We start from the raw sequence: 22,686 nt of genomic DNA, 5'->3' as shown, positions 1-22,686 counted from the left end.
ATACATATATATATATATATATATATATATACGTATATATATATATATATATATATATATATACGTGTATATATATATATATATATATATATATATATATATATATATATATATATATATATATATAACGGATTTTGAGCGAAGCGAAAAATCTATTTTTGGGTGAGATAGCCATGGCGTCCTGATGGAAGGTTCCTGTTTGGTAGCTTCCTTGGGTATAAGACTACTAAGATATTCCCAGAGAATTTAACCACAGGTTATCACAGAATTCTAACTTCTGGAGCGAGTATCTCAAAGGTTTCCCTTTAAGACATCGTAATACAACAGGGGACACGCATGTCTGAACGTGCCACATAGCTATCTTCACCCCGAACAGAGTTAATGCTTCGGTGTGTAAGGGCTGAGAATAGCTGGGAGCCGTTCCACAGCTAATCTCACTCGTGGCTACTACTGATACTCGAGACGTAAACAAACGGACGCCATTGCTCTAATGACGTCACGCCCGTCTTTATCCTGACGCCAGTTGCTGCCCATCACCATGATACAATTGTGTAGGGTGGGAACAAAACTGGACGAAGTAGTAGGGAGGGTCCATCAGGACGCCATGGCTATCTCACCCAAAAATAGATTTTTCGCTTCGCTCAAAATCCGTTTTTTGGGCTCAAGCCATGGCGTCCTGATGGAAGAGTACCAGAGAATCAATGTATCGTGGTAGATTTTCCCCCAGTGTTAAGTGCCTAGGCATTGACAAAACAGCAAAGTAATCTTAGGTAAAGAACCATAGGAACGAAGTATCCTGCCCCCCATTGGTAGGAAGTTCCCATGGGCTATGCCGACGTCAAAGTGGTATTGAAGGGCTATTCATCCTGACAGAAGAACTTTTAAGAACTTAGAGATGAAGCAGAATGTTTGATATTTGTATAGGAACATTCTGAATTAGGCCAGTGGTGGTTGGGCACTGTGTATAGAGTTCATCTCTTGGTTATCAGAAGTAAGTATTCGTGTAGGAACCTTACTGAGACAGGGTGAATATAATTTAGGATTAGACATCTTAAATTCTTCATGACCATAAGAGAGGAGGAATAAATAAAACTATGACAGTATGTATTTCATAGTAGGTAGGAGCTGAAAGAGACGCATAAGTAATAAAATAGAAATTTTATTTCACAATGCAGAAATTAAATAATTTACAGCAAAAGTAAAGTTCATTTACAGTAATAATAATGTACATAGAAATAAAGGCTTGCTCTTGAATCTGAAAAGGAATTTCAGGATTAGTAGGTACTCGTTCTCGAGGAACGCAAGTCTTTAAACAACACATCATGCTCAAGGCATGCGGCACTTGTGTGACACTATGACATTTCACCTGGGATAAGAACAGTTATAAAAGCACTAAGTGTTTTTAGACATCACTATGAATCGCTCGAGGGTCAACATAGGCACCCGAAGAGTTAGAGTCCCAAGTAACTCACTGTTCTACGCAGAGTTAGGTGCAGGTTTCATAACACTACCTGCGGCTACCACAAAATGTTTGACTTCGTGCACTTGTTTCGCATAATGTTTAAAGAAAACTCGCGAGGACTTCCAGCCCGTAAAGTTTTTAAGGCTTTCAAAGTCCATGCTCTGAAAGAAATTCAGAGACGATGCCACTTTTCTAGGATCATGACCAGCGGGTGTACTGTTCGGATCCGCTCTGCGAATGAAGTAGGTGATTTTCGCTCTTAATTGTTTCAGTGACAGGTCGCTGCCCGATGTTTCTCCTTTGAAGAGTTGGCCTCCACCAAAGTTCGAAGTTCTGCGAAGATAGACCTTGAGACTCTCTACTGGACATAGAGAGACATCCTCCTTCAGGGGGCATATTCTCCAAGGGCCCCATCTTTTGGTGGGTAATTCGTTTTTAGCGAGAAACGTCGGATCAGGGGAGAGGGTCACTTCTCCTGAATCAGCAAACAGGATGTGTCCCTCTTCTCTTGATAATGCCACTATTTCGCTGACTCGAGCTCCCGAGGCGAGAGCAAATAAAAATATAACTTTCTGAGTCAGATCCTTGAGGGGGCATGAATCGTTGTCCAAGTTGGAGGCGAAATGGAGTACCTTGTCTAGTGACCAGGAGATCGGTTTCGGAGGGGGTGCTGGGCGTAGGCGAGCACATGCTTTTGGTAATTTGTTAAAGATGTCGTTGGACAGATCAATTTGGAAAGCATATAGAATTGGTCTAGTCAAGGCCGATTTGCAGGTTGAAATCGTATTGGCTGCTAATCCTTGTCCATGAAGGTGAATGAAGAAGGACATACAGAAATCAATGGTGATTTCTTTAGGATTTTTTGCCTTGACAAAGGAGACCCATTTCCTCCAGGATGATTCATATTGCCGTCTCGTGGATTCGGTCTTGTATTCCTCTAGGAAGTCTAGACTTTTCTTCGAGATCCCAAACCTCTTCTTTGCGGCAAGGGAGAGAAAATCATGAGATGAAGGTCCTTGATTTTCGATGATGAAGCGAAGACAGTCGACTTCTGTACTTGTTGAGAGAGAACTGGGCCCGGGAGAGGGATCAGCTTGGGCTGCAGCTCCAGGACCAGGGGGTACCAGTTGCTCCGGGGCCACTTGGGAGCCACTAGGGCCGCTGTCCCTTTGAAGGTTCTCAGTTTGGAGAGGACTTTCAACAGAAGGTTGGTGGGAGGGAACAGGTATATCTTGGACCATCTGTTCCAGTCCAGTGACATGGCGTCCACCGCTTCTGCTTTGGGGTCCTCGTACGGGGCTACGTACAGAGGAAGTTGATTGTTGTCGCTCGTTGCAAAGAGATCTATCTGAAGTTCTGGGACTTGATGAGAGATGAAGGAGAATGATCTTGCGTCTAGAGACCATTCCGACTCTATCGGGTTTGTCCGAGATAGAGCATCCGCTGTCACATTGCGGAATCCTTGTAGGTGAACTGCAGACAGGTGCCACTTCTTCTTCTCCGCCAGACGGAAGATTGGGAGAAGCACCTGATTTATCTGGGGCGATCTTGAGCCTTGGCGATTGAGACAACGAACTACCACCGAGTTGTCTAGGGTTAGACGGATGTGGATCGAGGGCGGCGGGGATAACTTCTTCAGAGTTAGAAGGACCGCCATGGCCTCCAAGATGTTTATGTGGAACGTCTTGAATAGTGGAGACCAGGTCCCTTGAGCCTGTTTCAGGTGGGAGTGACCTCCCCAGCCTTCCAGTGAGGCATCCGTGTGGATGTTGAGTGATGGAGGAGGGTGTTGGAGAGGAATGGACCTTTTCAGGGCCTTTGCTTCCGACCACGGCTTTAGGAGGCGTCGAAGTCTGTTTGGAAGCCGTCTCTTGAGGTCTCTTCGAGCGATGGATGCCGAGCGTCTCCAGACTCCCGCGGCATCCTTTAGCTGTGCGCGAAGCACTGGGTTTGTCACTGAGGCGAATTGTAGAGAGCCTAGAGCTCGTTCCTGCTGTCGTCTTGAAATGCGTTTGGATTTCAGTAGTCGCTTGACAGACCCTGCTATTTCCTTCCTTTTCTTCTGGGGGATGGAAAGGCGGTGTGACTGAAGATTCCAGTGGATTCCCAACCACTGAAACTTCTGAGCTGGAGAGAGGCGAGATTTCTTCTCGTTGATCTTGAATCCCAGGTGTTCCAGGTACTGGGTAACTTCGTTGCAAGACTTTGCACACTCTTCGGGCGATGGAGCCCAGACTAGCCAGTCGTCGAGGTAGGCCATCACCTGGACGTTTCTTAGGCGGAGCTGTTGTACTATGGCATCCGCCAGCTTTGTGAAGATCCGAGGGGCCACATTGAGGCCGAATGGCATGGCCCGGAAGGCGTAGCTTTTCCTTTGGAGTCGAAATCCTAGGTAGGAGGAAGCGTGATGGTTCATTGGAATGTGCCAATAGGCATCCGCCAGGTCTATAGAGACCGTGTAGGAACCTTGAGGCAGAAGGGTCCTTATTTGTTGAAGCGTCAGCATCTTGAATTTGTTGTTCTCTATGAACTTGTTGAGGGGGGATAAGTCCAGAATGACTCTGAGTTTGTCTGAGTCCTTCTTGGGAACGCAAAACAGTCTCCCTTGGAACCTGGTGGACTTTACCTTCCTTATCACCTTCTTGTTCAAGAGGTCTAGAACATATTCTTCCAGAATGGGGGTCGATTGTTGGAAGAACCGCTGGAAGATTGGGGGTGGTTGCGTCCAACTCCAGCCTAGACCGTTCTTGATGATGCTGTGTGCCCAGGGATCGAAGGTCCAACGATCCTGGAATTGGCGGAGTCTTCCTCCCACCGGAAGCACTTCGTTGCTTCTGGTGTCCCGAGGACTTGTTGCCTCGGCCGCTAGCTCCCTTTCCTCCTCTACCTCTGGAGGGACGACGAGATGCGTCTCTGCTTGCACCCCTGGACGAGCCTCTACCTCTGGCATGAAAGGTAGTGGATGGTTGCTCAAAGGCAGGGGTGAAGACCGGTGACTGTGACAACACCGGTTGGGGGACCAATTGAAAGGTCTGTTGTGGTTGGGCAACCACTTGGGAGGTAGCGGGTCCCGGAAACTGACGTCGTTGCTGACGTTGCTGGGGTTTTGGCTTTTGCGGTTTCCTCTTAGGCTGAGGTCCATCGTCCTGAGAGGGTTTCCTTTTTCTGGACATGCCCCACTTGTGGAGAAGGTTCCTATTCTCCGTGGCGGCTCTGTCAGTTATTTCCTTGACAAGGTCAGAAGGAAACAGGTGCTTTCCCCAGATGTTGGAGGAAATCAGCCTCCGGGGTTCGTGTTTCACGGTGGCACCGGCAAACACGAATTCACGACAGGCTCTACGAGCCTTTATGAAGTGGTACAAGTCCTTCATTACTGTCAGTAAGTGGGATTTGGCTAGTACCATGTAGTGATCTGGTACTCTTGTGTCACAGGCCATCACTTCCAGTTGGACTTGATGAGAAAGAGATGCCGCAAGCCTCTCCTTCGTGTCTTGTTCCCGGCGAAGGAGGTGATCATTGAGCTTAGGGAGTTCTTCATTAAACTGACGTCCGGCGACGTCAGGATCGAGCCTACCCACGACGAAAGTATGCTGAACATCTTTCCAGTGTCGAGCGTCAGGGGGGGTCACGATGGAGAAGGGTCTGCACTCCTCCAGTGCAGGGCAGGGTTTTCCTTCTTCCGCCGCTTTAAGGCATGCAGCTAAGGCCTTTTCCAAGAAAGGAAGAACCGCAGTGTCAGGTGCGACGTATGTAGGATGCTTCTTGCTCAAGGCAGGAAGCTTAGAGCAGGTAAAGCCCCTACTCTTAAATGCGGAGGCTAGCATAGCCTGGGCCTTTGCGAGATCGAACACTATCTCTTCTTTAGGTTCGGTCTCTTCCTTCGAGGCAGGTTCGGAACGAAGCCGGACGTAACAGTCCGGGTAGGCCTCGAAGCTTGGGAAGAACTCCACATCTTCCAACGGGACCGTGCCGATCTTGTCACTAACAAAGATCCTGCCGGTCGCAATAACCATATGCTCTGCATACCTCCACGGGTTGGCATGAGAGCAAGCTGGGAGATCCTTGACCGAAATCTTCTTCGGTTCTCTGGATCCAATCATTGACCTGATGGACTCCTGGTTCTCCTTCAGTCTGTCGTCCATGACAGCTCTAATCAGCCGGATCAGTTCTTGGGTAGAAGAGGAAGGATCCGGGGTCGAGGAGGTAGACGGAATGGACATTTCCGTCGGTGTAGGAGTAGGCGGAGGGATGGACGAGGGAGCAGCTCCAAGCTCCGACTCGGTGTATTCCACCTTGTCCTCGTCCTCTTCGGCTCCTTGAGCCATAAGCGTCTTCTCCGTGTCTTCCGAGACGTCTGAGATCTGTTCATCATCCTCGGAATCTAAACGACACTCGTGCATGGACTGAGCCATGACCACATCAGGTTCCACCGTAATTTGGACAGTGGGGATTGCTTCTTTTGGAACCACTGAGTCAGGGGAGGCCTTAGGGAACAACAGGGACCTCAGTTCTTCGGTGGCCAGGTACGGTCCAGTAGCATTTTTCTGAAAGCCACGCACCCACTTGCGCAGCTTTTCACGAGAAATGTCTCTAACCTCCGCTGAGGGAGGGTTATGGAAGGCCTCAACTAGGTGGGCCTGGCAGACCGTACAATCCAGTGGATTCCAGAACTTCAAATCCCCTTTCTTGTCTGCACAAGGGGCGTGAGTCCTGCAAGCCGTATGCCCGTAAAACTGCGGGCGTTTCACAGCGCAGAAGGCGAAGTCACACTTCATCTGCTCCTCCTGTGGAAGAAAGAGAAAATGAGTATGGGGGAGTCATAAGAATGGCTCTTAAACTAAGTTAATATTAATCATTAATTTTAACTTAAAGAAGGTGTGATGCATAGAGAATGAAAACAGTAAAGGAGAACACGCTCCATGCATCTCGCCCGGCTGGTTACCATAAGCTTGGTCCTGGGATAATCCAAATGACCGAGATCATTGGATATAGTTTCCTAGGATTCCCATTATTTTGGAACTCCATGGAAAACCAAGGACAAGATTGGGATCGAATTCATTCGGTTCCCAGTTAAGAGCCAGAAGGCCTCATTAAAGGTAACTGCTTCTGGCAACCAGCCGTGCTAAGATGCACATAGCATGCTGGAATTAGAAGAATGCAAAGAGACAGCATGATCACTAATAGAGCAGTACTAGGTACTGATCTTAAAAGCAAAAGCAGCTTATCTATTTGCCATGTAGGGCTATCCTAGTCTTATGATAGCTACAGTGAGGGGGTGCAAGTATTCTTGACGCCTCCGAGGCATCCGGCAAGCCGCCGGCATGCCGGAGCTCGCTCCAGCATAGATTCTGGCATTAGAACAGACAATTTTCAAAAGTCAGTTAGATACCAGGATGGCGGCCGCCGGCACAACGGCGGCACGCCGGCAGGAAGCGGCGGCTCCGGCAGTCGGAGGATGCCAGGTTGGTGACTGGGATAAGGATGGTACAGGTAGTATCGGGTTGCCGGCAGTATATGCCGGCACTCCGGTGATCGACCGGCAGGCGGACGATTAGATAGGAGTAGGAGAGCCGCCGGTAGTAGCCGGCGGCAGCCGGCAGTCCCTCGGTACACGGGGGCTGGCGGCAAGGGTAGGGAAGTCACCAAGAAGGAAGCAGGTATTGCCGACAGTAGAGGCGGCAAGAGACCGGCACCCGGATAGATAGAGAGACAGGGGGAGGGGGGAAGGGATGCAGGAAGTACCGTCAGGGTTCCAGACATCCCTCCCCCTCCCTGAGAGGGTGTACCCATGATAGAGGCAGGCTCTAACATCCATAAGCAGGGGTCACTAGGGACCGGGAGCTAGGTAGCCCAAGGGAGGGCTAGGGAACACCCAAGAGGGGAGGGGGGGAGACTCCCATATGCAGAACTATACTAGTAACTAACCTTATAGGACACTATGAAGGTATATGTACCAGAGCGGACTGCACAGGGAAGCTCGGGTAGCCCTACTCATCCACCCTAAGGAGGAGTTGTAGGACAGGGGACAGATGAGTATAAACTAACCTAAGCATAGGCTAGGCTATACAAGAGATAGGTGGGGAGGGAGAAGAGAGAGGTCTTCCCAGGAAGGGTTTCTGTACCAGAGCGGCCACTAAGGGAAGGGAGGACACTCCCTAACCTAAGATCAGGCTGATCGGCTAAAACGGTGCAAGAGTACAGTTTCAGCATGGAACAGAGAACCTTCCTAACCCGACCTAGAACAGGGCTAAAAGTCCTGAACTAGGCAAGGAAGAAGACATATCGCTATCGCAGGAAAGTCATAGACTATCCTAGCCATAGAGGTAGGCTAGCCTAACCTCACTCTCAGACGCAATCCTAAAGGGGGTTCATTCCTTTAGGGAGGACCGAGAGGCGATATATACTCTATTAGACAATTAATCCCTTTACTCAGAAAAGGGATCAAGGCTAAATAGAGGGAATGCCAAGGCAGGGGATGAAGGAAGCATATAGGGGTCCTAAGGTTAGGTTAGGCTAGAAAGAATCACTGACTAGCCTATCCCCTATATGGTCCCTGAAGGCGAAAACATTTGCATCACTGTCAAAAGTATTGTAAAATAATAATGCCACTATCTTCATAACTTAGTCTAGGATCACTAATAAATCATGCATGAACACTTGTATGTAGGCTCCTGGCCTGGGGGCTATAGTAGCCGACTGGTATGAGGTCAATCGATGACCGATAAAAAGCGTCTAAACACGATATAAAAGTTCCTAGCTATGAAGACTAAATAAACTAATGTATTCGATTAGTATATAATGCCGGAAGCGTTGTTGTGGCTAACTAAATAAGACATGCAAAACAACAACGACGCCATAAAATGGCGGGTCCGGTAGAGGCACAGCTCTGCCACAAAACATCAATTATTTCGCAAAATAATATTTACTTTACGGCCAGAGCTTAATTAAACAATACTGGAACCTTGTACTCAACTTTCCAGAAGAAGGCGAGGCTGAAGGTAACGACATAGCGAAGATGCAAAGCGATAAAGATAACACAAGGGAAAATCCGTCTAAGTAGGGCAGCTACTAAACAAAGGATAAAGACGGGCGTGACGTCATTAGAGCAATGGCGTCCGTTTGTTTACGTCTCGAGTATCAGTAGTAGCCACGAGTGAGATTAGCTGTGGAACGGCTCCCAGCTATTCTCAGCCCTTACACACCGAAGCATTAACTCTGTTCGGGGTGAAGATAGCTATGTGGCACGTTCAGACATGCGTGTCCCCTGTTGTATTACGATGTCTTAAAGGGAAACCTTTGAGATACTCGCTCCAGAAGTTAGAATTCTGTGATAACCTGTGGTTAAATTCTCTGGGAATATCTTAGTAGTCTTATACCCAAGGAAGCTACCAAACAGGAACCTTCCATCAGGACGCCATGGCTTGAGCCCAAAAATATATATATATATATATACGTATATATATATATATATATATATACATATATATATATACATATATATATATACATACATATATATATATATATATATATATATATATATATATATATATATATATATATATATATATATACATATATATATATATATATATATATATATATATATATATATATATATATATATACATATATATATATACATATATATATATACATATATATATATATATATATATATATATATATATATATATATATATATATATACATATATATATATACATATATATATATATATATATATATATATATATATATATATATATATATATATATATATATATATATATATATATATATATATATTGGTAAGCTATTATTTAGGTATATTGAAAGGTAATAGAGGATTCACTACTGACTATACCTAACAAAACATTACACAGAGGAAGACTGATAGAAAAGAACTAACAAGTACTCAACTTGAGGTACACTAAAAATTAGGTATTTCAATTCTCAATAAAGAAAAAGAAAATTTGTAATTTGTGGCCTTCAAGACCTCATAATGACACACTGCTGCCATTTCAATGAGTATATCATTTGGTGGATGCTTTACAACTGCTGTGTGTTTTTGAAAGGGAAGAGCATTTATTCCACACTCACTTTTCCTCTTTCTTTTTGGGACTTGAGGCAAACATATGTGGATAAAACCTGTAATTGCAAAACTTGAAGTGTTTGTACAACCCGTAAGGTTTGTAGAATAGAGAGATATCCATAAATTTAAAAAGTTAAATCTTAGAACTAGAAAGGACAGGATAAAAAGAAATAATTCCAATTTGATGAAATACAGATCAAGGAATATGTCCAAAGGTATTAATACAATGATCACTCAGCTAGGATGGAATTATTAGAAGACTTTACTTATCCATTAATTTATCAAAAGTAGTTTTAACATGATTACAGTGTTGTACTTTGGTTTATAAAGCTCCCTCAAAAGATTTTTTATAACGAGAACTGAAAATTGGAGCAAGGTAAGATTGAAAAAGTTTTGAGAAGGGAACTAATGAGATGTACAGTAATTAGCAAAAATCATTGAAGCTGGCAGTAAATGGGTTGCTGTAAGGAGCACTGAGTAACATCTAAAACAAGCTATATAAGGCACACTAAACAGTACAACTTTATGGGATAGAGATCCCTTAAAACCTTTAAAGATTGTAGAATACAGAAGAATGCTGACTTGCCAATGCTTGAAATTTATTTTGAAGTTATTTCTGTGACCAGAACTAAAAATAAGCCTTCAGAAATAAGTGCTCATTTCCATTTTATTACCAAGAAATTTACGTCAATGGGTTGTACATAAAGAATGATCCTCAATTTATATTCAAGATTCTATTTGAGGGAAAAAAGAAAATAGATACAACTGTTAAGAACTTTGGCCTCAGTTACTACCTGTATTGATACAAGAGACTAAGGTGGAAGTGTCCTCGTAAATAAAGACACAAAAATAAAAGTTTAATTAAATACAAGGCCCATTGTAAGTCAGTGTTTATATTCTATGACTAAAATATCAGAAACTAATGGGTGATAATCATAGCACCAAAGATGAAGAATCCACAATCTATAAGAGCTAACTCTTTACAAAGACTGTAGATAAGGACAGTATAAAGTCATGACACTAATAATAGAAGTTACATGCTATATTTTGACTTACTCCTTTAAAAAGAGACTATAATTGGTGAGAGAGGTGAATGCTCGAGTGCTTGGACGAGGATTAAAACTGGTAGACGAAAATGACCATGAATGGGAGGTAAATCAGTTGTTGTTTGCGGATGATACTGTACTGGTTGCAGACACAGAAGAGAAGCTTGGCCGATTAGTGACAGAATTTGGAAGAGTGTGTGAGAGAAGGAAGTTGAGAGTTAATGTGGGTAAGAGTAAGGTTATGAGATGTACGAGAAGGGAAGGTGGTGCAAGGTTGAATGTCATGTTGAATGGAGAGTTACTTGAGGAAGTGGATCAGTTTAAGTACTTGGGGTCTGTTGTTGCAGCAAATGGTGGAGTGGAAGCAGATGTACGTCAGAGAGTGAATGAAGGTTGCAAAGTGTTGGGGGCAGTTAAGGGAGTAGTAAAAAATAGAGAGTTTGGCATGAATGTAAAACGAGTTCTATATGAAAAGTGATTGTACCAACTGTGATGTATGGATTGGAGTCGTGGGGAATGAAAGTGACGGAGAGACAGAAATTGAATGTGTTTGAGATGAAGTGTCTAAGGAGTATGGCTGGTGTATCTCGAGTAGATAGGGTTAGGAACGAAGTGGTGAGAGTGAGAACGGGTGTAAGAAATGAGTTAGCAGCTAGAGTAGATATGAATGTGTTGAGGTGGTTTGGCCATGTTGAGAGAATGGAAAATGGCTGTCTGCTAAAGAAGGTGATGAATGCAAGAGTTGATGGGAGAAGTACAAGAGGAAGGCCAAGGTTTGGGTGGATGGATGGAGTGAAGAAAGCTCTGGGTGATAGGAGGATAGATGTGAGAGAGGCAAGAGAGCGCGCTAGAAATAGGAATGAATGGCGAGCGATTGTGACGCAGTTCCAGTAGGCCCTGTTGCTGCCTCCGATGGCTTAGATGACCGCGGAGGTAGCAGCAGTAGGGGATTCAGCATTATGAAGCTTCATCCGTGGTGGATAATGTGGGAGGGTGGGCTGTGGCACCCTAGCAGTACCAGCTGAACTCGGTTGAGTCCCTTGTTAGGCTGGAGGAACGTAGAGAGTAGAGGTCCCCTTTTTTGTTTTGTTTCTTTTGTTGATGTCGGCTGCCCCCAAAATTGGGGGAAGTGCCTTGGTATATGTATGTATTATTACCATTACTTGCTACGACACACCCATAGTTGGAAGTGCAGAATGCTACAAGATCCTATGTCCCTGTTTTTTACTCGCATGTTATGACATTATTTTCTCCATCCAGAGAACCATTATTAGAAAGTAATTAACAGATGAGACTGGAATGTTTAGTTGTATTCTTAGCTGGCTGGAAGACAGAATTGGAACCATTCTTCCATTTTATGATAAATCCAGTGTGATGGTAGAGCATTTTTTTGGTTTATAAGTCAAGAGTGAAGCTGCTAATATATTAATCTAATAACTTATTTCTTTTATAATTACTGTGCATAGAAACCTTATATCTTTGTTCCTTACAGGAAAGTGCACTATATAAGTTCAACAAGGATTTCATCAGAAGTATCAATGAAGCACAAAACAGCTGGGTGGCAGATGTGTATCCTGAATATGAACTCATGACTATGATGGACCATCTACGAAGAGCTGGTGGAAGAGCGTTAGTAATCATGTTTGTTTGTGCTATTTTCAGTGACTAAGCTCTAGATATACCTATACAGTACAGTGATGCCTCAGGATACGAAAGTAATCCGTTCAGGATACGGTTTCGTATCCTGATTTTTTCATATCCTGAGTCGCGTTTTACATGTAAATAGCCTAATCCGTTCCAAGCCTTACAAAAAGTCACCTTTTCTTTCATAAACACGCTAAACTGTAGTAATAAACATGCAATGCAGCCATTTCTATCATTCAATAATTAACCCAACCGTTAAAAACAGCCTAATCCATTCCAGAAACCACCATGAGATTATTCAATAATGTAGTTATAGCCTAGTTATCCCCTCCAAGCCCTAAGAAAACGGAACATTTTCTTTACTACTGTATAAAAGTTACGGTACTGTATGTAAAGCATTTGGATCAGTGAAGGTGTATTGTTACCTGTACACCTAAATTAAGGGTTGATACCCTGAAAAAAAAGGTACTGTACTCTCGGCGACGAGTTGGGATCTCGTAAGCTTTTCGTATCCTGAAATTTTTTTCGTATACGGGGGCATAAAAATCTTTGTATCGCTTTTCGTATCCTGAATTTTTCGTAAGCAGAAACTTTCATATCCAGAGGTAGTATCACTGTAGTTTCTTTTTCAGTATGTAGTACTAATATGATTTTTAGGTAATAACACCTTTATATGTAACAATAGACAGTAACAGCTGATTACAAATATTTTATTTCACCAGATCTAAGCTTGTCAGCAGACCCACTCCAGCTCCAGCTACCTTCGTAACTCGCCTACGTGACCTCTCTTTGCCACCAACCTGGGACTGGCGTAATGTTTCTGGCATTAATTATGTTTCTCCAGTTAGGTAAGTACATTTATCTGGAGAAAAGTATTCTGTATCTTATTTGAAAACATCTGTGTTTTTATAGTTTATATATGGAATATCTAATTTAATGTTTTTACTGTTCTTAAAATATTTTATTTTGATTATTCAATGCCTCTATTTTATTTTATTTATTTCCTTGTTTTCTTTCCCCATTGAGCTATTTTTCCCTGATGGAGCCCTTAGGCTTATAGCATCCTGCTTTTCCAACTAGGGTTGTAGCTTAGCTAATAATAATAATAATAATAATAATAATAATAATAATAATAATAATAATAAAAATGAAAATGCCAAAGAAGTAATTTATAAATATATCTGCAGAAATCAAGGTAACTGTGGGTCTTGCTATGCCTTTGCATCAATGGCTGCACTTGAAGCCAGAGTGAGGATACTTACAAACAACCACCAAAAGCCAGTATTTGCACCGCAAGATGTTGTAGGATGCTCAAAACTTTCTCAAGGTTGTGAAGGAGGATTTCCATTCTTGATTGCCGGAAGGTATGTTCTTAGACTTTTTTTATATTTATTTGAAATTGCAGATATAGGTTAGTGTGAATGTCTTATTAACATTTGGTTTTAATTTTTTCTTGCTTGAGGGTACACTCGGGCACTGTTCCATCTTATATCTTATTTCTCTTCCTCTTGTTTTGTTAAAGTTTTTATAGTTTATAAAGTGATATTTATTTTAATATTGTGGCTCTTCTTAAAATATTTCATTTTTCCTTGTTCCCTTTCCTCACTGAGCTATTTTCCCTGTTGGAGCCCCTGCTTTTCCAACTAGGGTTGTAGCTTAGCAAGTAGTAATAATAATAATAATAATAATAATAATAATAATATTATTATTATCAATACAAATTGATCTACAATTGTAAACCATATCCATCTGAGTGACAGTTTGTAAAGAATTGTTAGAGTCCGAGTTAACTGAATGCGATGCAAGTGATTGTTGAAAATCCAAAGATAATAGTAGAAATGACTTAAATACGTAAAAAAAAGGCTCCCTTTTCAATGTCTAACGCATTGTATCTTTAAAGCATATGCAAATGGGTATTGCACTTTTTAAAAGCATGTGCGGTATGTATGTTTACTGTGTATTGGATACATTAGTAACTAGGTCTATTGTATGTATGTATTTACTTTGTATATACAGCATAATCAATTATATTTAGAGACGATGTTTGTATTTTCGGCAGTTTACTTTGCTAAAGCATTCTTAAATCACTCAATTTCTTTTAAAAATAGGTACGCTCAAGATGTTGGAGTAGTTGATGAAACATGCTCACCATACGAAGCAAAAGATGACACCTGCCGTACTAACACGCAATGTCCCAAGCATTATACAGCATACTATCGTTATGTTGGAGGTACTGTGTTGCACTAAAACTCTTTAAATCTTTGAATTAAAAATAACTAATCTGCTGATACTAAGGATTTTTTTTTTTAGATAAACTACATACAAAAATATTAAATTTAGATTTGTTAGTTTCAGTTTGTTAAACTGAAAGACTTAATTTGAATTTTGATACCTTTACAAAAATATTGTTGTGGCACCCTAGCAGTACCAGCCGAACTCGGTTGAGTCCCTTGTCAGGCTGGGAGGAACGTAGAGAGGAGAGGTCCCCCTTTTTGTTTCATTTGTTTGATGTCGGCTACCCCCCAAAATTGGGGGAAGTGCCTTGGTATATGTATGTATGTACATCTTAGGTATTTTTTTTCATATTTAGTAAAAGTAAAAACCAGTTTGTGTCTCATGGAGAAAATAACGATTATGTCATGTCTTTTGTTAGAAAAAAAACAAGGAATTAGAAGTTTTGTGGTAATTCTGAGAGAGAAAGACTAGAAAAATTCTAATAAATGTGTTTGGGATTAACAACTTGAAAAGAGAACTGTCTACTCTTGGATAAAAAAAAAATATAGATTATGATAAAGTAATATCAAAATTCAATACAGATGAAAAACTTAAGTGGAAAAAATTTTTGGTTAATCAATTTGTGGGTAGAGATCTTAATTAGGAAAAAAACTGTATGTTTTCCTGAGAAATTCTATCCTCCACTAAATTTATACCAAAGGGAACAGTGATAGAATATTGTACTTAAATTGTGTACAAAGAAACAAATAGCTATAAGTAGAATTCTATAGTTTTATAACCTATGTTTAATCTCAAACCTCAGTTATATTGTACAAACTAGGTACTTATTAATTGCTGAAAACAAATTAAGAAGTTGGAGTGAATGTCAGACTTCCTTTCTTAGTTTATATAACAATGTCCCGATTCTTAACCAACTCTCTTCACTACCAAACACACATCAATTGCTTCCTGGCTACTGTTTTCTTTCATCTTCCTCAGTTCTTCATTTTCATTACCTCAAAGTTATATTTGGTTCATAATTGCTACAATCATCATTACAAGCAACAAAATATTATCCTTGAAATTTTTTCATGTGGTGATGGTTTGCCTAATTCAAGGGGCTAACAAAAGCCACTGATGCAACAATGGAGAACTGGATGAGTAGATTGCATTTAGTGGGACACATGGTCTTTCACCAAAAGTTAATCACAGAAAGAATGTATAATGCCTTCACAAACCGGAAAGCACCAAAAACATACCCAGGACAAAGGTCTAATTTGCTAAGAACAATAGGGAAACTATCAAAGTAAAACAATATTGTACTGCAATTCCTTACTAGTCGACTGATCTGGGAGACTAAAAGTAACTATCCTATCTTTAGTGAAACTTGCTGTAATTTGGGTGAAGGTAAAATCTTAGGATACAATCACAAAAAAAAAAATTGTGTCCAGAAGAGTAAACAAAATACATAAGGATACCTCACAAGGAATACAAACATGGCTAAATGAGACGGAATAAGGATTAATAACGGCAGAAAGATCGCATTAGATCATGAAAATAAAACATGTATCTAGGCTATAGGTATTGTTTCTTCTTATTTTTTGGTAAGCATTACTTTCATTTACAATTAACCCAGTATCCAGATGTAAAACTGATTCTGAAAACTCTCCAACCCCCCAAACAAGTTTTCACAAAAGTGTAACAAAATTGGAAGAAAGAGAATATACGATACTGAAATGTACAAGTGTACAAAAAATGGATGAAGGAAGAAACATGATATTGAAGAATGTAATATAATCAAACTTGTTAGATTTAGTATCCACCACAGATATACTGCCATGCCATGCAATACTATTTGACAGAAAATTTGAGTTCTGAAATTTTTCTCCCCAAAAAAGTATGTAATATTCACCTATGCTGTTTCTTAATAATGGAAACAAATTAAAATTTTCTATAAAATTAGTAAAGTACATGCAATGTTGTTTGATACTAGGCATGTACAGTTTATTAATTTAGAGATATAATGATGAATACTTATTGCAACATTTAATTTTGCAGGATACTACGGTGCTTGCAACGAAGAAGAAATGAAGTTAGCACTGGTAAAGGGAGGACCTATGCCTGTAGGCTTGGAAGTTTATGATGATTTCCTTCATTATAAAGGTGGAATCTATCATCATACTGGTCTCCAGGACAGATTTAATCCCCTTGAGGTAAGAGAAAACCTAATGGAAGTTTTGAACTGTTACAGTACTTTGTGCATGCAGTTTGTAATGTTTAACATCACCACAGTTCCCAGGAATTTAGGGATTTGATTAATAAAATGGGAAGTCTAAAGAAGTCTGCTTCAAGATTGTCAACATCTTACTGGAATGTAATTTCATTATAGTATACTCCTTGTGCAGTATAACAAATTTCAAAAGTACTGTACAGTAATTTTTATTTTTCTTAGCTATACTATAGTGCTCCCAAACGAAAGTGGCAGCTGAGAGCTTATTTTTTCGCATCGAATCTTGAATATTTCGGTCATTTTATTTGGAGAAGCCCTAAAGCAGGGGATGGATTAAGGTCTTAAAGGTGGGGCAGTTCCGTCGGTCATTATCCCGGATATAGTTCCCTTTTCGGCTATTTCTCCCAGGTGGCCAATGGAAAAGAAATTGGAATAGATTAAAAGTCTCTAATGCATCTAAAAACAAGGCGCACATGCCTTTATTAATTTCACATCTTTATCTGAGTGAATATGATATACGGCATTATATATATATATATATATATATATATATATATATATATATATATATATATATATATATATATATATATATATATATATATATATATATATATATATTTATGTGTGTGTGTGTGTGTGTGGCTTGTGCTTGTGATATATATTCATATATGTGTATATATATTTATAAATATATATATATATATATATATGTGTGTGTGTGTATATATATATATATATATATATATATATATATATACATACATAAATTTGTATGTGTGCGTGTTTGTGTGTATGTGTTTAAAAAGATTACAAAAAATTCCAGTGTACTGAAAAACTCTGTAGGTAGAAAAAAACCAGAAAGAATCAAAAGATTAAGATTTAGAGGTCACCCATTCTCAGAGAAGAACAGGATTAGTCCGACTCGCTAAATCAGTTAATACGCAAATGTCAAGCTGGGCAAATTGTTTTCTTGTATCCTCACCGAGAGGTCGTGAAAGTATGAAATTATTTGAAATCTATACGAAATATTAAGAAGAACTGTCATTCGACTGCCACTTTCGTTTGGGAGCACTATAACCCGAGTCCTTTAAAATAGGGAATATCTTCAACAGAGCTGAAACAGTTGTTTAAATAATTATCAAGGTAGTTAACGACAGGTAGTTAGGGCGGCCGAGTAGCCCTGCCCACTCGCCAACCAAAGACTCTTGACTTTCAACCTTCGACTTAGGACTGAGAGAGATGGTTGAGGTGGGAAGCTGAACTTTAAAGGAGTCAGGTTTGTATAGCTAAGGAAAATACATATTACTTTTAAAATGTGTTATTTCTTCCTACGTGTATACAAACCTTTCATTCTTTAAAATATGGAGACTCACTCATTGGTAAGTATGAAGTCCCCCTGGTTCTTTTTCTTCTCTAGAAATACCAGTCTCTTTTCATAGGAAATGACTCAAGCAACCTCCTATCAGCCCATTATAAGGATGCGTAGGCTGATAAGGGCTCATCCATACTTGGATGGTAGGCTACCTGGTATTTGGTTGATGAAGCTATTTCTTCCTTGATGGGAAATGCAGTCTGAAATGAAAGACCTGGCACAGGAATACCAAGGGATGGGTATTTATTCCACTATCTTTACACTTATAAAGAAAGAATGGGGCTGAACTACTTACTGATACGATCTAACAGGAATGGTGCTCAGAAATGTCTCTTACCAGTATCAATGTCAGATCCAGCATCTAATGGTATAAAAGCTTCATCCCCAAGTACTATCTGGTGTTCCTCATGTTAGTGTTCTTGGCCCATTACTTTTCATACAGTACTATATATGCTTAAGTGGTTTGGCCTAGAAAACAAGCTTATTACATATGCAGATGAAGTTACTCTCTTTTCATCAATTCCAACTCCAGACTGGAGACATATGGTTGCTGAATCCCTTAATAGAAAACTAGTTAAAATTAGTGCATGGTGCAAATTATGGGCCATGAAGTTGAAATGATGAAACTTCAGAAGTTCAAGCTAAATTCTTTACTTTTGAACAGGTTAATGTAAGTCTCATATTATAGTTTATATATGACTGATCTATTTCAAGTGTTACTGACCTTAAAATATTTTTAATTCATTAATTATATATAGCTTATTTATTATGTATTTCCTTTATTCACTGATCTACTTTCTCTATTGGAGCCCTTGGGCTTGTAGCATTCTGCTTTTCCAACCAGGGTTGTAGCTTAGCTAGCAATAATAATGATACTAATGAGGGGAAAGAAAGAGGCAGAAGAACCAGTTCCTCTAGACTTACATCAAACATATTACCATAGACAAGATGCATCTTGGGGTAGAGAGTCCAGCAGGCTGCTCTTGATATCTACTCTCTGTCTGCAAGAACTATTGTTCAGACCAAAGGACAGAGCCTGCAAAGTAATCGAAGAATGAAGCCAGTAGTCACCAAGGAGAGAAGGATTTCTAGTTCCAATCATGGAAGAGACAGGAGTACCTCGTACTCTTCCCTCTGATGATCAAGGTGGGGAGGGAGTATTGACCTCATGCACTAGGCAGGAGGCCAAAACTCCACAACTGCAGGGCTATGGCCGTCGACTATGCACAAACACGCGATGATGACCTCAAAGATCCAACTTCTCGACAGGGGACACCACAGTACCAAGGTCAGAGGAGCAGCAGTTTATCATCCAGATAGGACAAGTGTTCAACTATTCCCCACACGGCGAACAGAAAGTGTGTACTAGGCCATCAAAAATTGTGCACCTCTGTTCCAACTGGCTACTGGGTAGTCAGGGAAATAAGGGCCATGGCCCCGAACCATCCAAGTTTCATCCACTACCCCAGCACCTCACAGACGGGGTGGTGTCATTAACAGCCTATCTTGTAATTACTGTACTAGTTTTCCTAGATTTCTACTACTTATTGCTCTTCTTAGAAGAAGTATCAGAATTAGAAAGAAAGAGGAGGGGAACGAATTGCTGCTTCCGCTTACCAACTTCTCCTCTGGATCTGTAAGCCAAGAAATGGAAGTCTCAGCGACCATCAGCGACAAAGTTCTCTCACCTGAAGAACCACACGTGCTGCCATTCCCACAGTGTCCCCTTCTCAATGGGTGACATAGCAGTACCACCCAAGCTCTTCCAACACAAGAGAGACAAATGATGGATGGGGCTATGCACCTCTTTCCAACCTCACTCCAAGTAACCAAGAGATCCTGAGACAGCCCCTGGACATAAGACACGAGGATACTGGTACTGGCCCCCACAGGGCCAAGGTACCAGTTCCAACGGGGTCGAGGTATCAGCCCCATGGGAAAGATGGTATCGTTGTCAAGAGCCCTATAATTGCAACTACAACTAGTCTTCCTGGACTTTTATTTCTTCTAGAAGTATCAGAATCGGAAGAGGAGGAGGACAATGAGGAAGAGCTGGAAGAGTAGGAGGGGGAGCTAGTTACTTCTTATGCTTACCATCTTTCTTCTCAGGTTCTATAAACAGAGAAGTAGAGGTCTAAGCAACAATCGGCGGGAGCCATCTTCTCAACATGGGGCACACCAGTACCCTGTTAGAGAAGGAAGTAGAGTCCACAGACCAGGTAGGAAGGTTAAAGATATCGACTAAGCTCAACCAAGGCAGGCCAACAGAATGTGAACACAAGTCTGCACAGGGCAGCACACCCTTGTCCCACCTAGCTAGATAGACAGAAGAACCCAGGCTATGGTACCAGGCACTTGGGGATGAGGACCACCCTGGGACATCAAACATCCTCCCTCCAAGGGATAGGTGATGTCAGCAAGAGCCCTACTTGCGACTACAAATGGCATTATTGGCTTCTTCAACTTCTTAGAATCAGAATGAGAAAAGACAAAAAAGAAAGGAAAGATGGAAGAGGAAGGGGAACGGATTACTTCCGCTCAATACCTTCCTTCTCATGATCTGCAAGCAGAGTGTCGCTATAAATTAAGAAATTTGAGTGACTATCGCCGCCGAAGCTCCCCCAAGGGAAGAACCACATGAGTTGTTCCAACAGAAACCACAAGATTAGGGAACATTGTCACAGGGGAAATGGCAGACATCCTAACTGGCTCTCATAACACAGGGGCTGGGGTCACAAGCTCAGAGAAGGAAGGAGCCACAAGCCCTGGGCACAGAGCAGGGGTGACAGACAGAGGCATGGCACTGAAGCTAAATTATCACAAGAGGTGGACTGCAGGAAGTATATACAGGTTTACCAGCATTGGAGCCTTCTAAACTGTGTTTCAGCACATACTCACACAGGGACAGAGTCCTGCAGGGATCACCACTAGGGTCACTGACACTGCTGGCACTGGGATCACTGGTTTCACCAATGGTACTGGCACTGAGGACAGAGGAGTAAAGTAGTCTTAGCTACTCGCTCTCTCAAGACATTGAAGCCCTGCCTGCCAAGCCTTAGATTACTCATAGTCGGCGGTCTACACCACAGAGTTCCCAGCACATTTTGGGACTGCGATGATCATCTCACATTCCACAACCCTGAAAAATCTCCTCAATGTAAATCCATCCGTGCTCTCCTTGCTCTTGAAGTATACTACCTAGAACTAAGCAAGGGGCATATACCCCAAAGATTCATATATGGCTAACTTAATGAGGAGCACAATTTGATGTTTCACTAGCTTACTAAGAATAACACTGGGAAAAATAAGCCTTCTCACTCACTCCTTAATGCAAATGCCCAGCTATGGGAAGGTAAAATCTACACTGAGTAAAATGGGGATACAGTAATTGTAAACTATTGCTGTATGCCCCTTTGTAGTGATTGGATCTATTTCTGGTTTATAAATCAAAGCAGTGTTCAATATACATTTACAATCCTGCTTTGTTCCACTATTATTTATAAATGATACAGATATCACCATTCAAAACTAAAATTTAGTATAAGAAAAATATCAAACAGACCTGGACAGGACATAACAGTATGTCCGTACAGGAACTTGTTGCAGCCGAAAACAAAAGTAAAGAGTCTTTGATAGGCACAGGCGGGTGGGCGGCGCTACTCGCCTGGGCTCACCAACCGTCATTAACTACTTCTGTAACGATTTTAATAACTGTTCCCGCTCTGCTAAAAACATAACTTATTTTAAAGGACAAAAGGTTGTATATGCATAGGAACAAACAACCTAGTTTAAATCAACTACCAAGACATACTTGTCAACTGAGAACATTGCCACCGAGATTTGTACCGAAATAAGGGGACAACAGGAGCAGGACATAATTAAAGAATTTGGACATCTAGGTGAAGAAATGACATGAGAATGAAACAAAAGACAATTTATAGTAATGCAGCAGGTAGAATAAATCTTACTCAAACTTGCATGATTTCATATGTAAATCATAAGTTTGAAAAAAATATCACGTCTTCACTACAGTTCTGTAATAGAAATTTGTAGCATTTCAGAAAAATTGTAAGACTTAGCTTATATCATCTTGCATAAAATTTTTCACAAATACATGTCGGAACTTCGAGACGTTAGAGGAGACGTGTGATCCAACTTAAAATAAAAATCTCAAGACCATGCAATGGTGTGAACTTTCATTACATATTAGAAAATCAAGTGTGGATAGAATTCATCTTTTTCCTACGGTTATTACGGTGGCTCTAATTATTCAAAAACATAAATTTGTAGAGACAAATGAACTTAATAATAATATATGTCAGTCAATATCAAGAAAGGTAGGGATTTAATCTAGCTGTCAACTGCACAAAAAGGAAGGGGTTTAATATAGCTGTCGACTGCACACAAACACGCAATGATGACCTTGAGGAGCCATCTTTTATAAATGATAAAATTTTATGCGAAGGATAGATTATATAAATATTTATTTATTTATGGAATTTGGTCTTACTACCAGGCTCTCGGGCTAAGGTCATTCAGTGAGTTTACAGCCTCTCATGCAGATATGGAAACTTTGAAGCAACAATGCATAGTCTTGAGCAGTTATTACCAGTTGTGTGA

The 22,686-nt window shown here is 40.9% G+C and overlaps 1 protein-coding gene across 1 annotated transcript in view; it reads left to right on the top strand.

Annotated features, from left to right (window-relative positions):
- Positions 1 to 22,686, top strand: part of LOC137651312 (dipeptidyl peptidase 1-like) — a 32,899-nt gene that overhangs the window by 9,789 nt on the left and 424 nt on the right. The window contains exons 5-9 of the mRNA XM_068384580.1: positions 12,096 to 12,232; positions 12,970 to 13,095; positions 13,435 to 13,611; positions 14,356 to 14,477; positions 16,520 to 16,674. Of these exons, the coding sequence (XP_068240681.1) occupies positions 12,096 to 12,232; positions 12,970 to 13,095; positions 13,435 to 13,611; positions 14,356 to 14,477; positions 16,520 to 16,674 (717 nt within the window). The remainder of the gene's footprint in view (positions 1 to 12,095; positions 12,233 to 12,969; positions 13,096 to 13,434; positions 13,612 to 14,355; positions 14,478 to 16,519; positions 16,675 to 22,686) is intronic.

The sequence above is a fragment of the Palaemon carinicauda genome, chromosome 12, assembly GCF_036898095.1.
Source record: "Palaemon carinicauda isolate YSFRI2023 chromosome 12, ASM3689809v2, whole genome shotgun sequence".
Lineage (NCBI taxonomy): Eukaryota > Metazoa > Arthropoda > Malacostraca > Decapoda > Palaemonidae > Palaemon > Palaemon carinicauda.
Note: the sequence above shows the minus strand (reverse complement) of the source record. Positions and strands in the feature narration are given on the sequence as shown.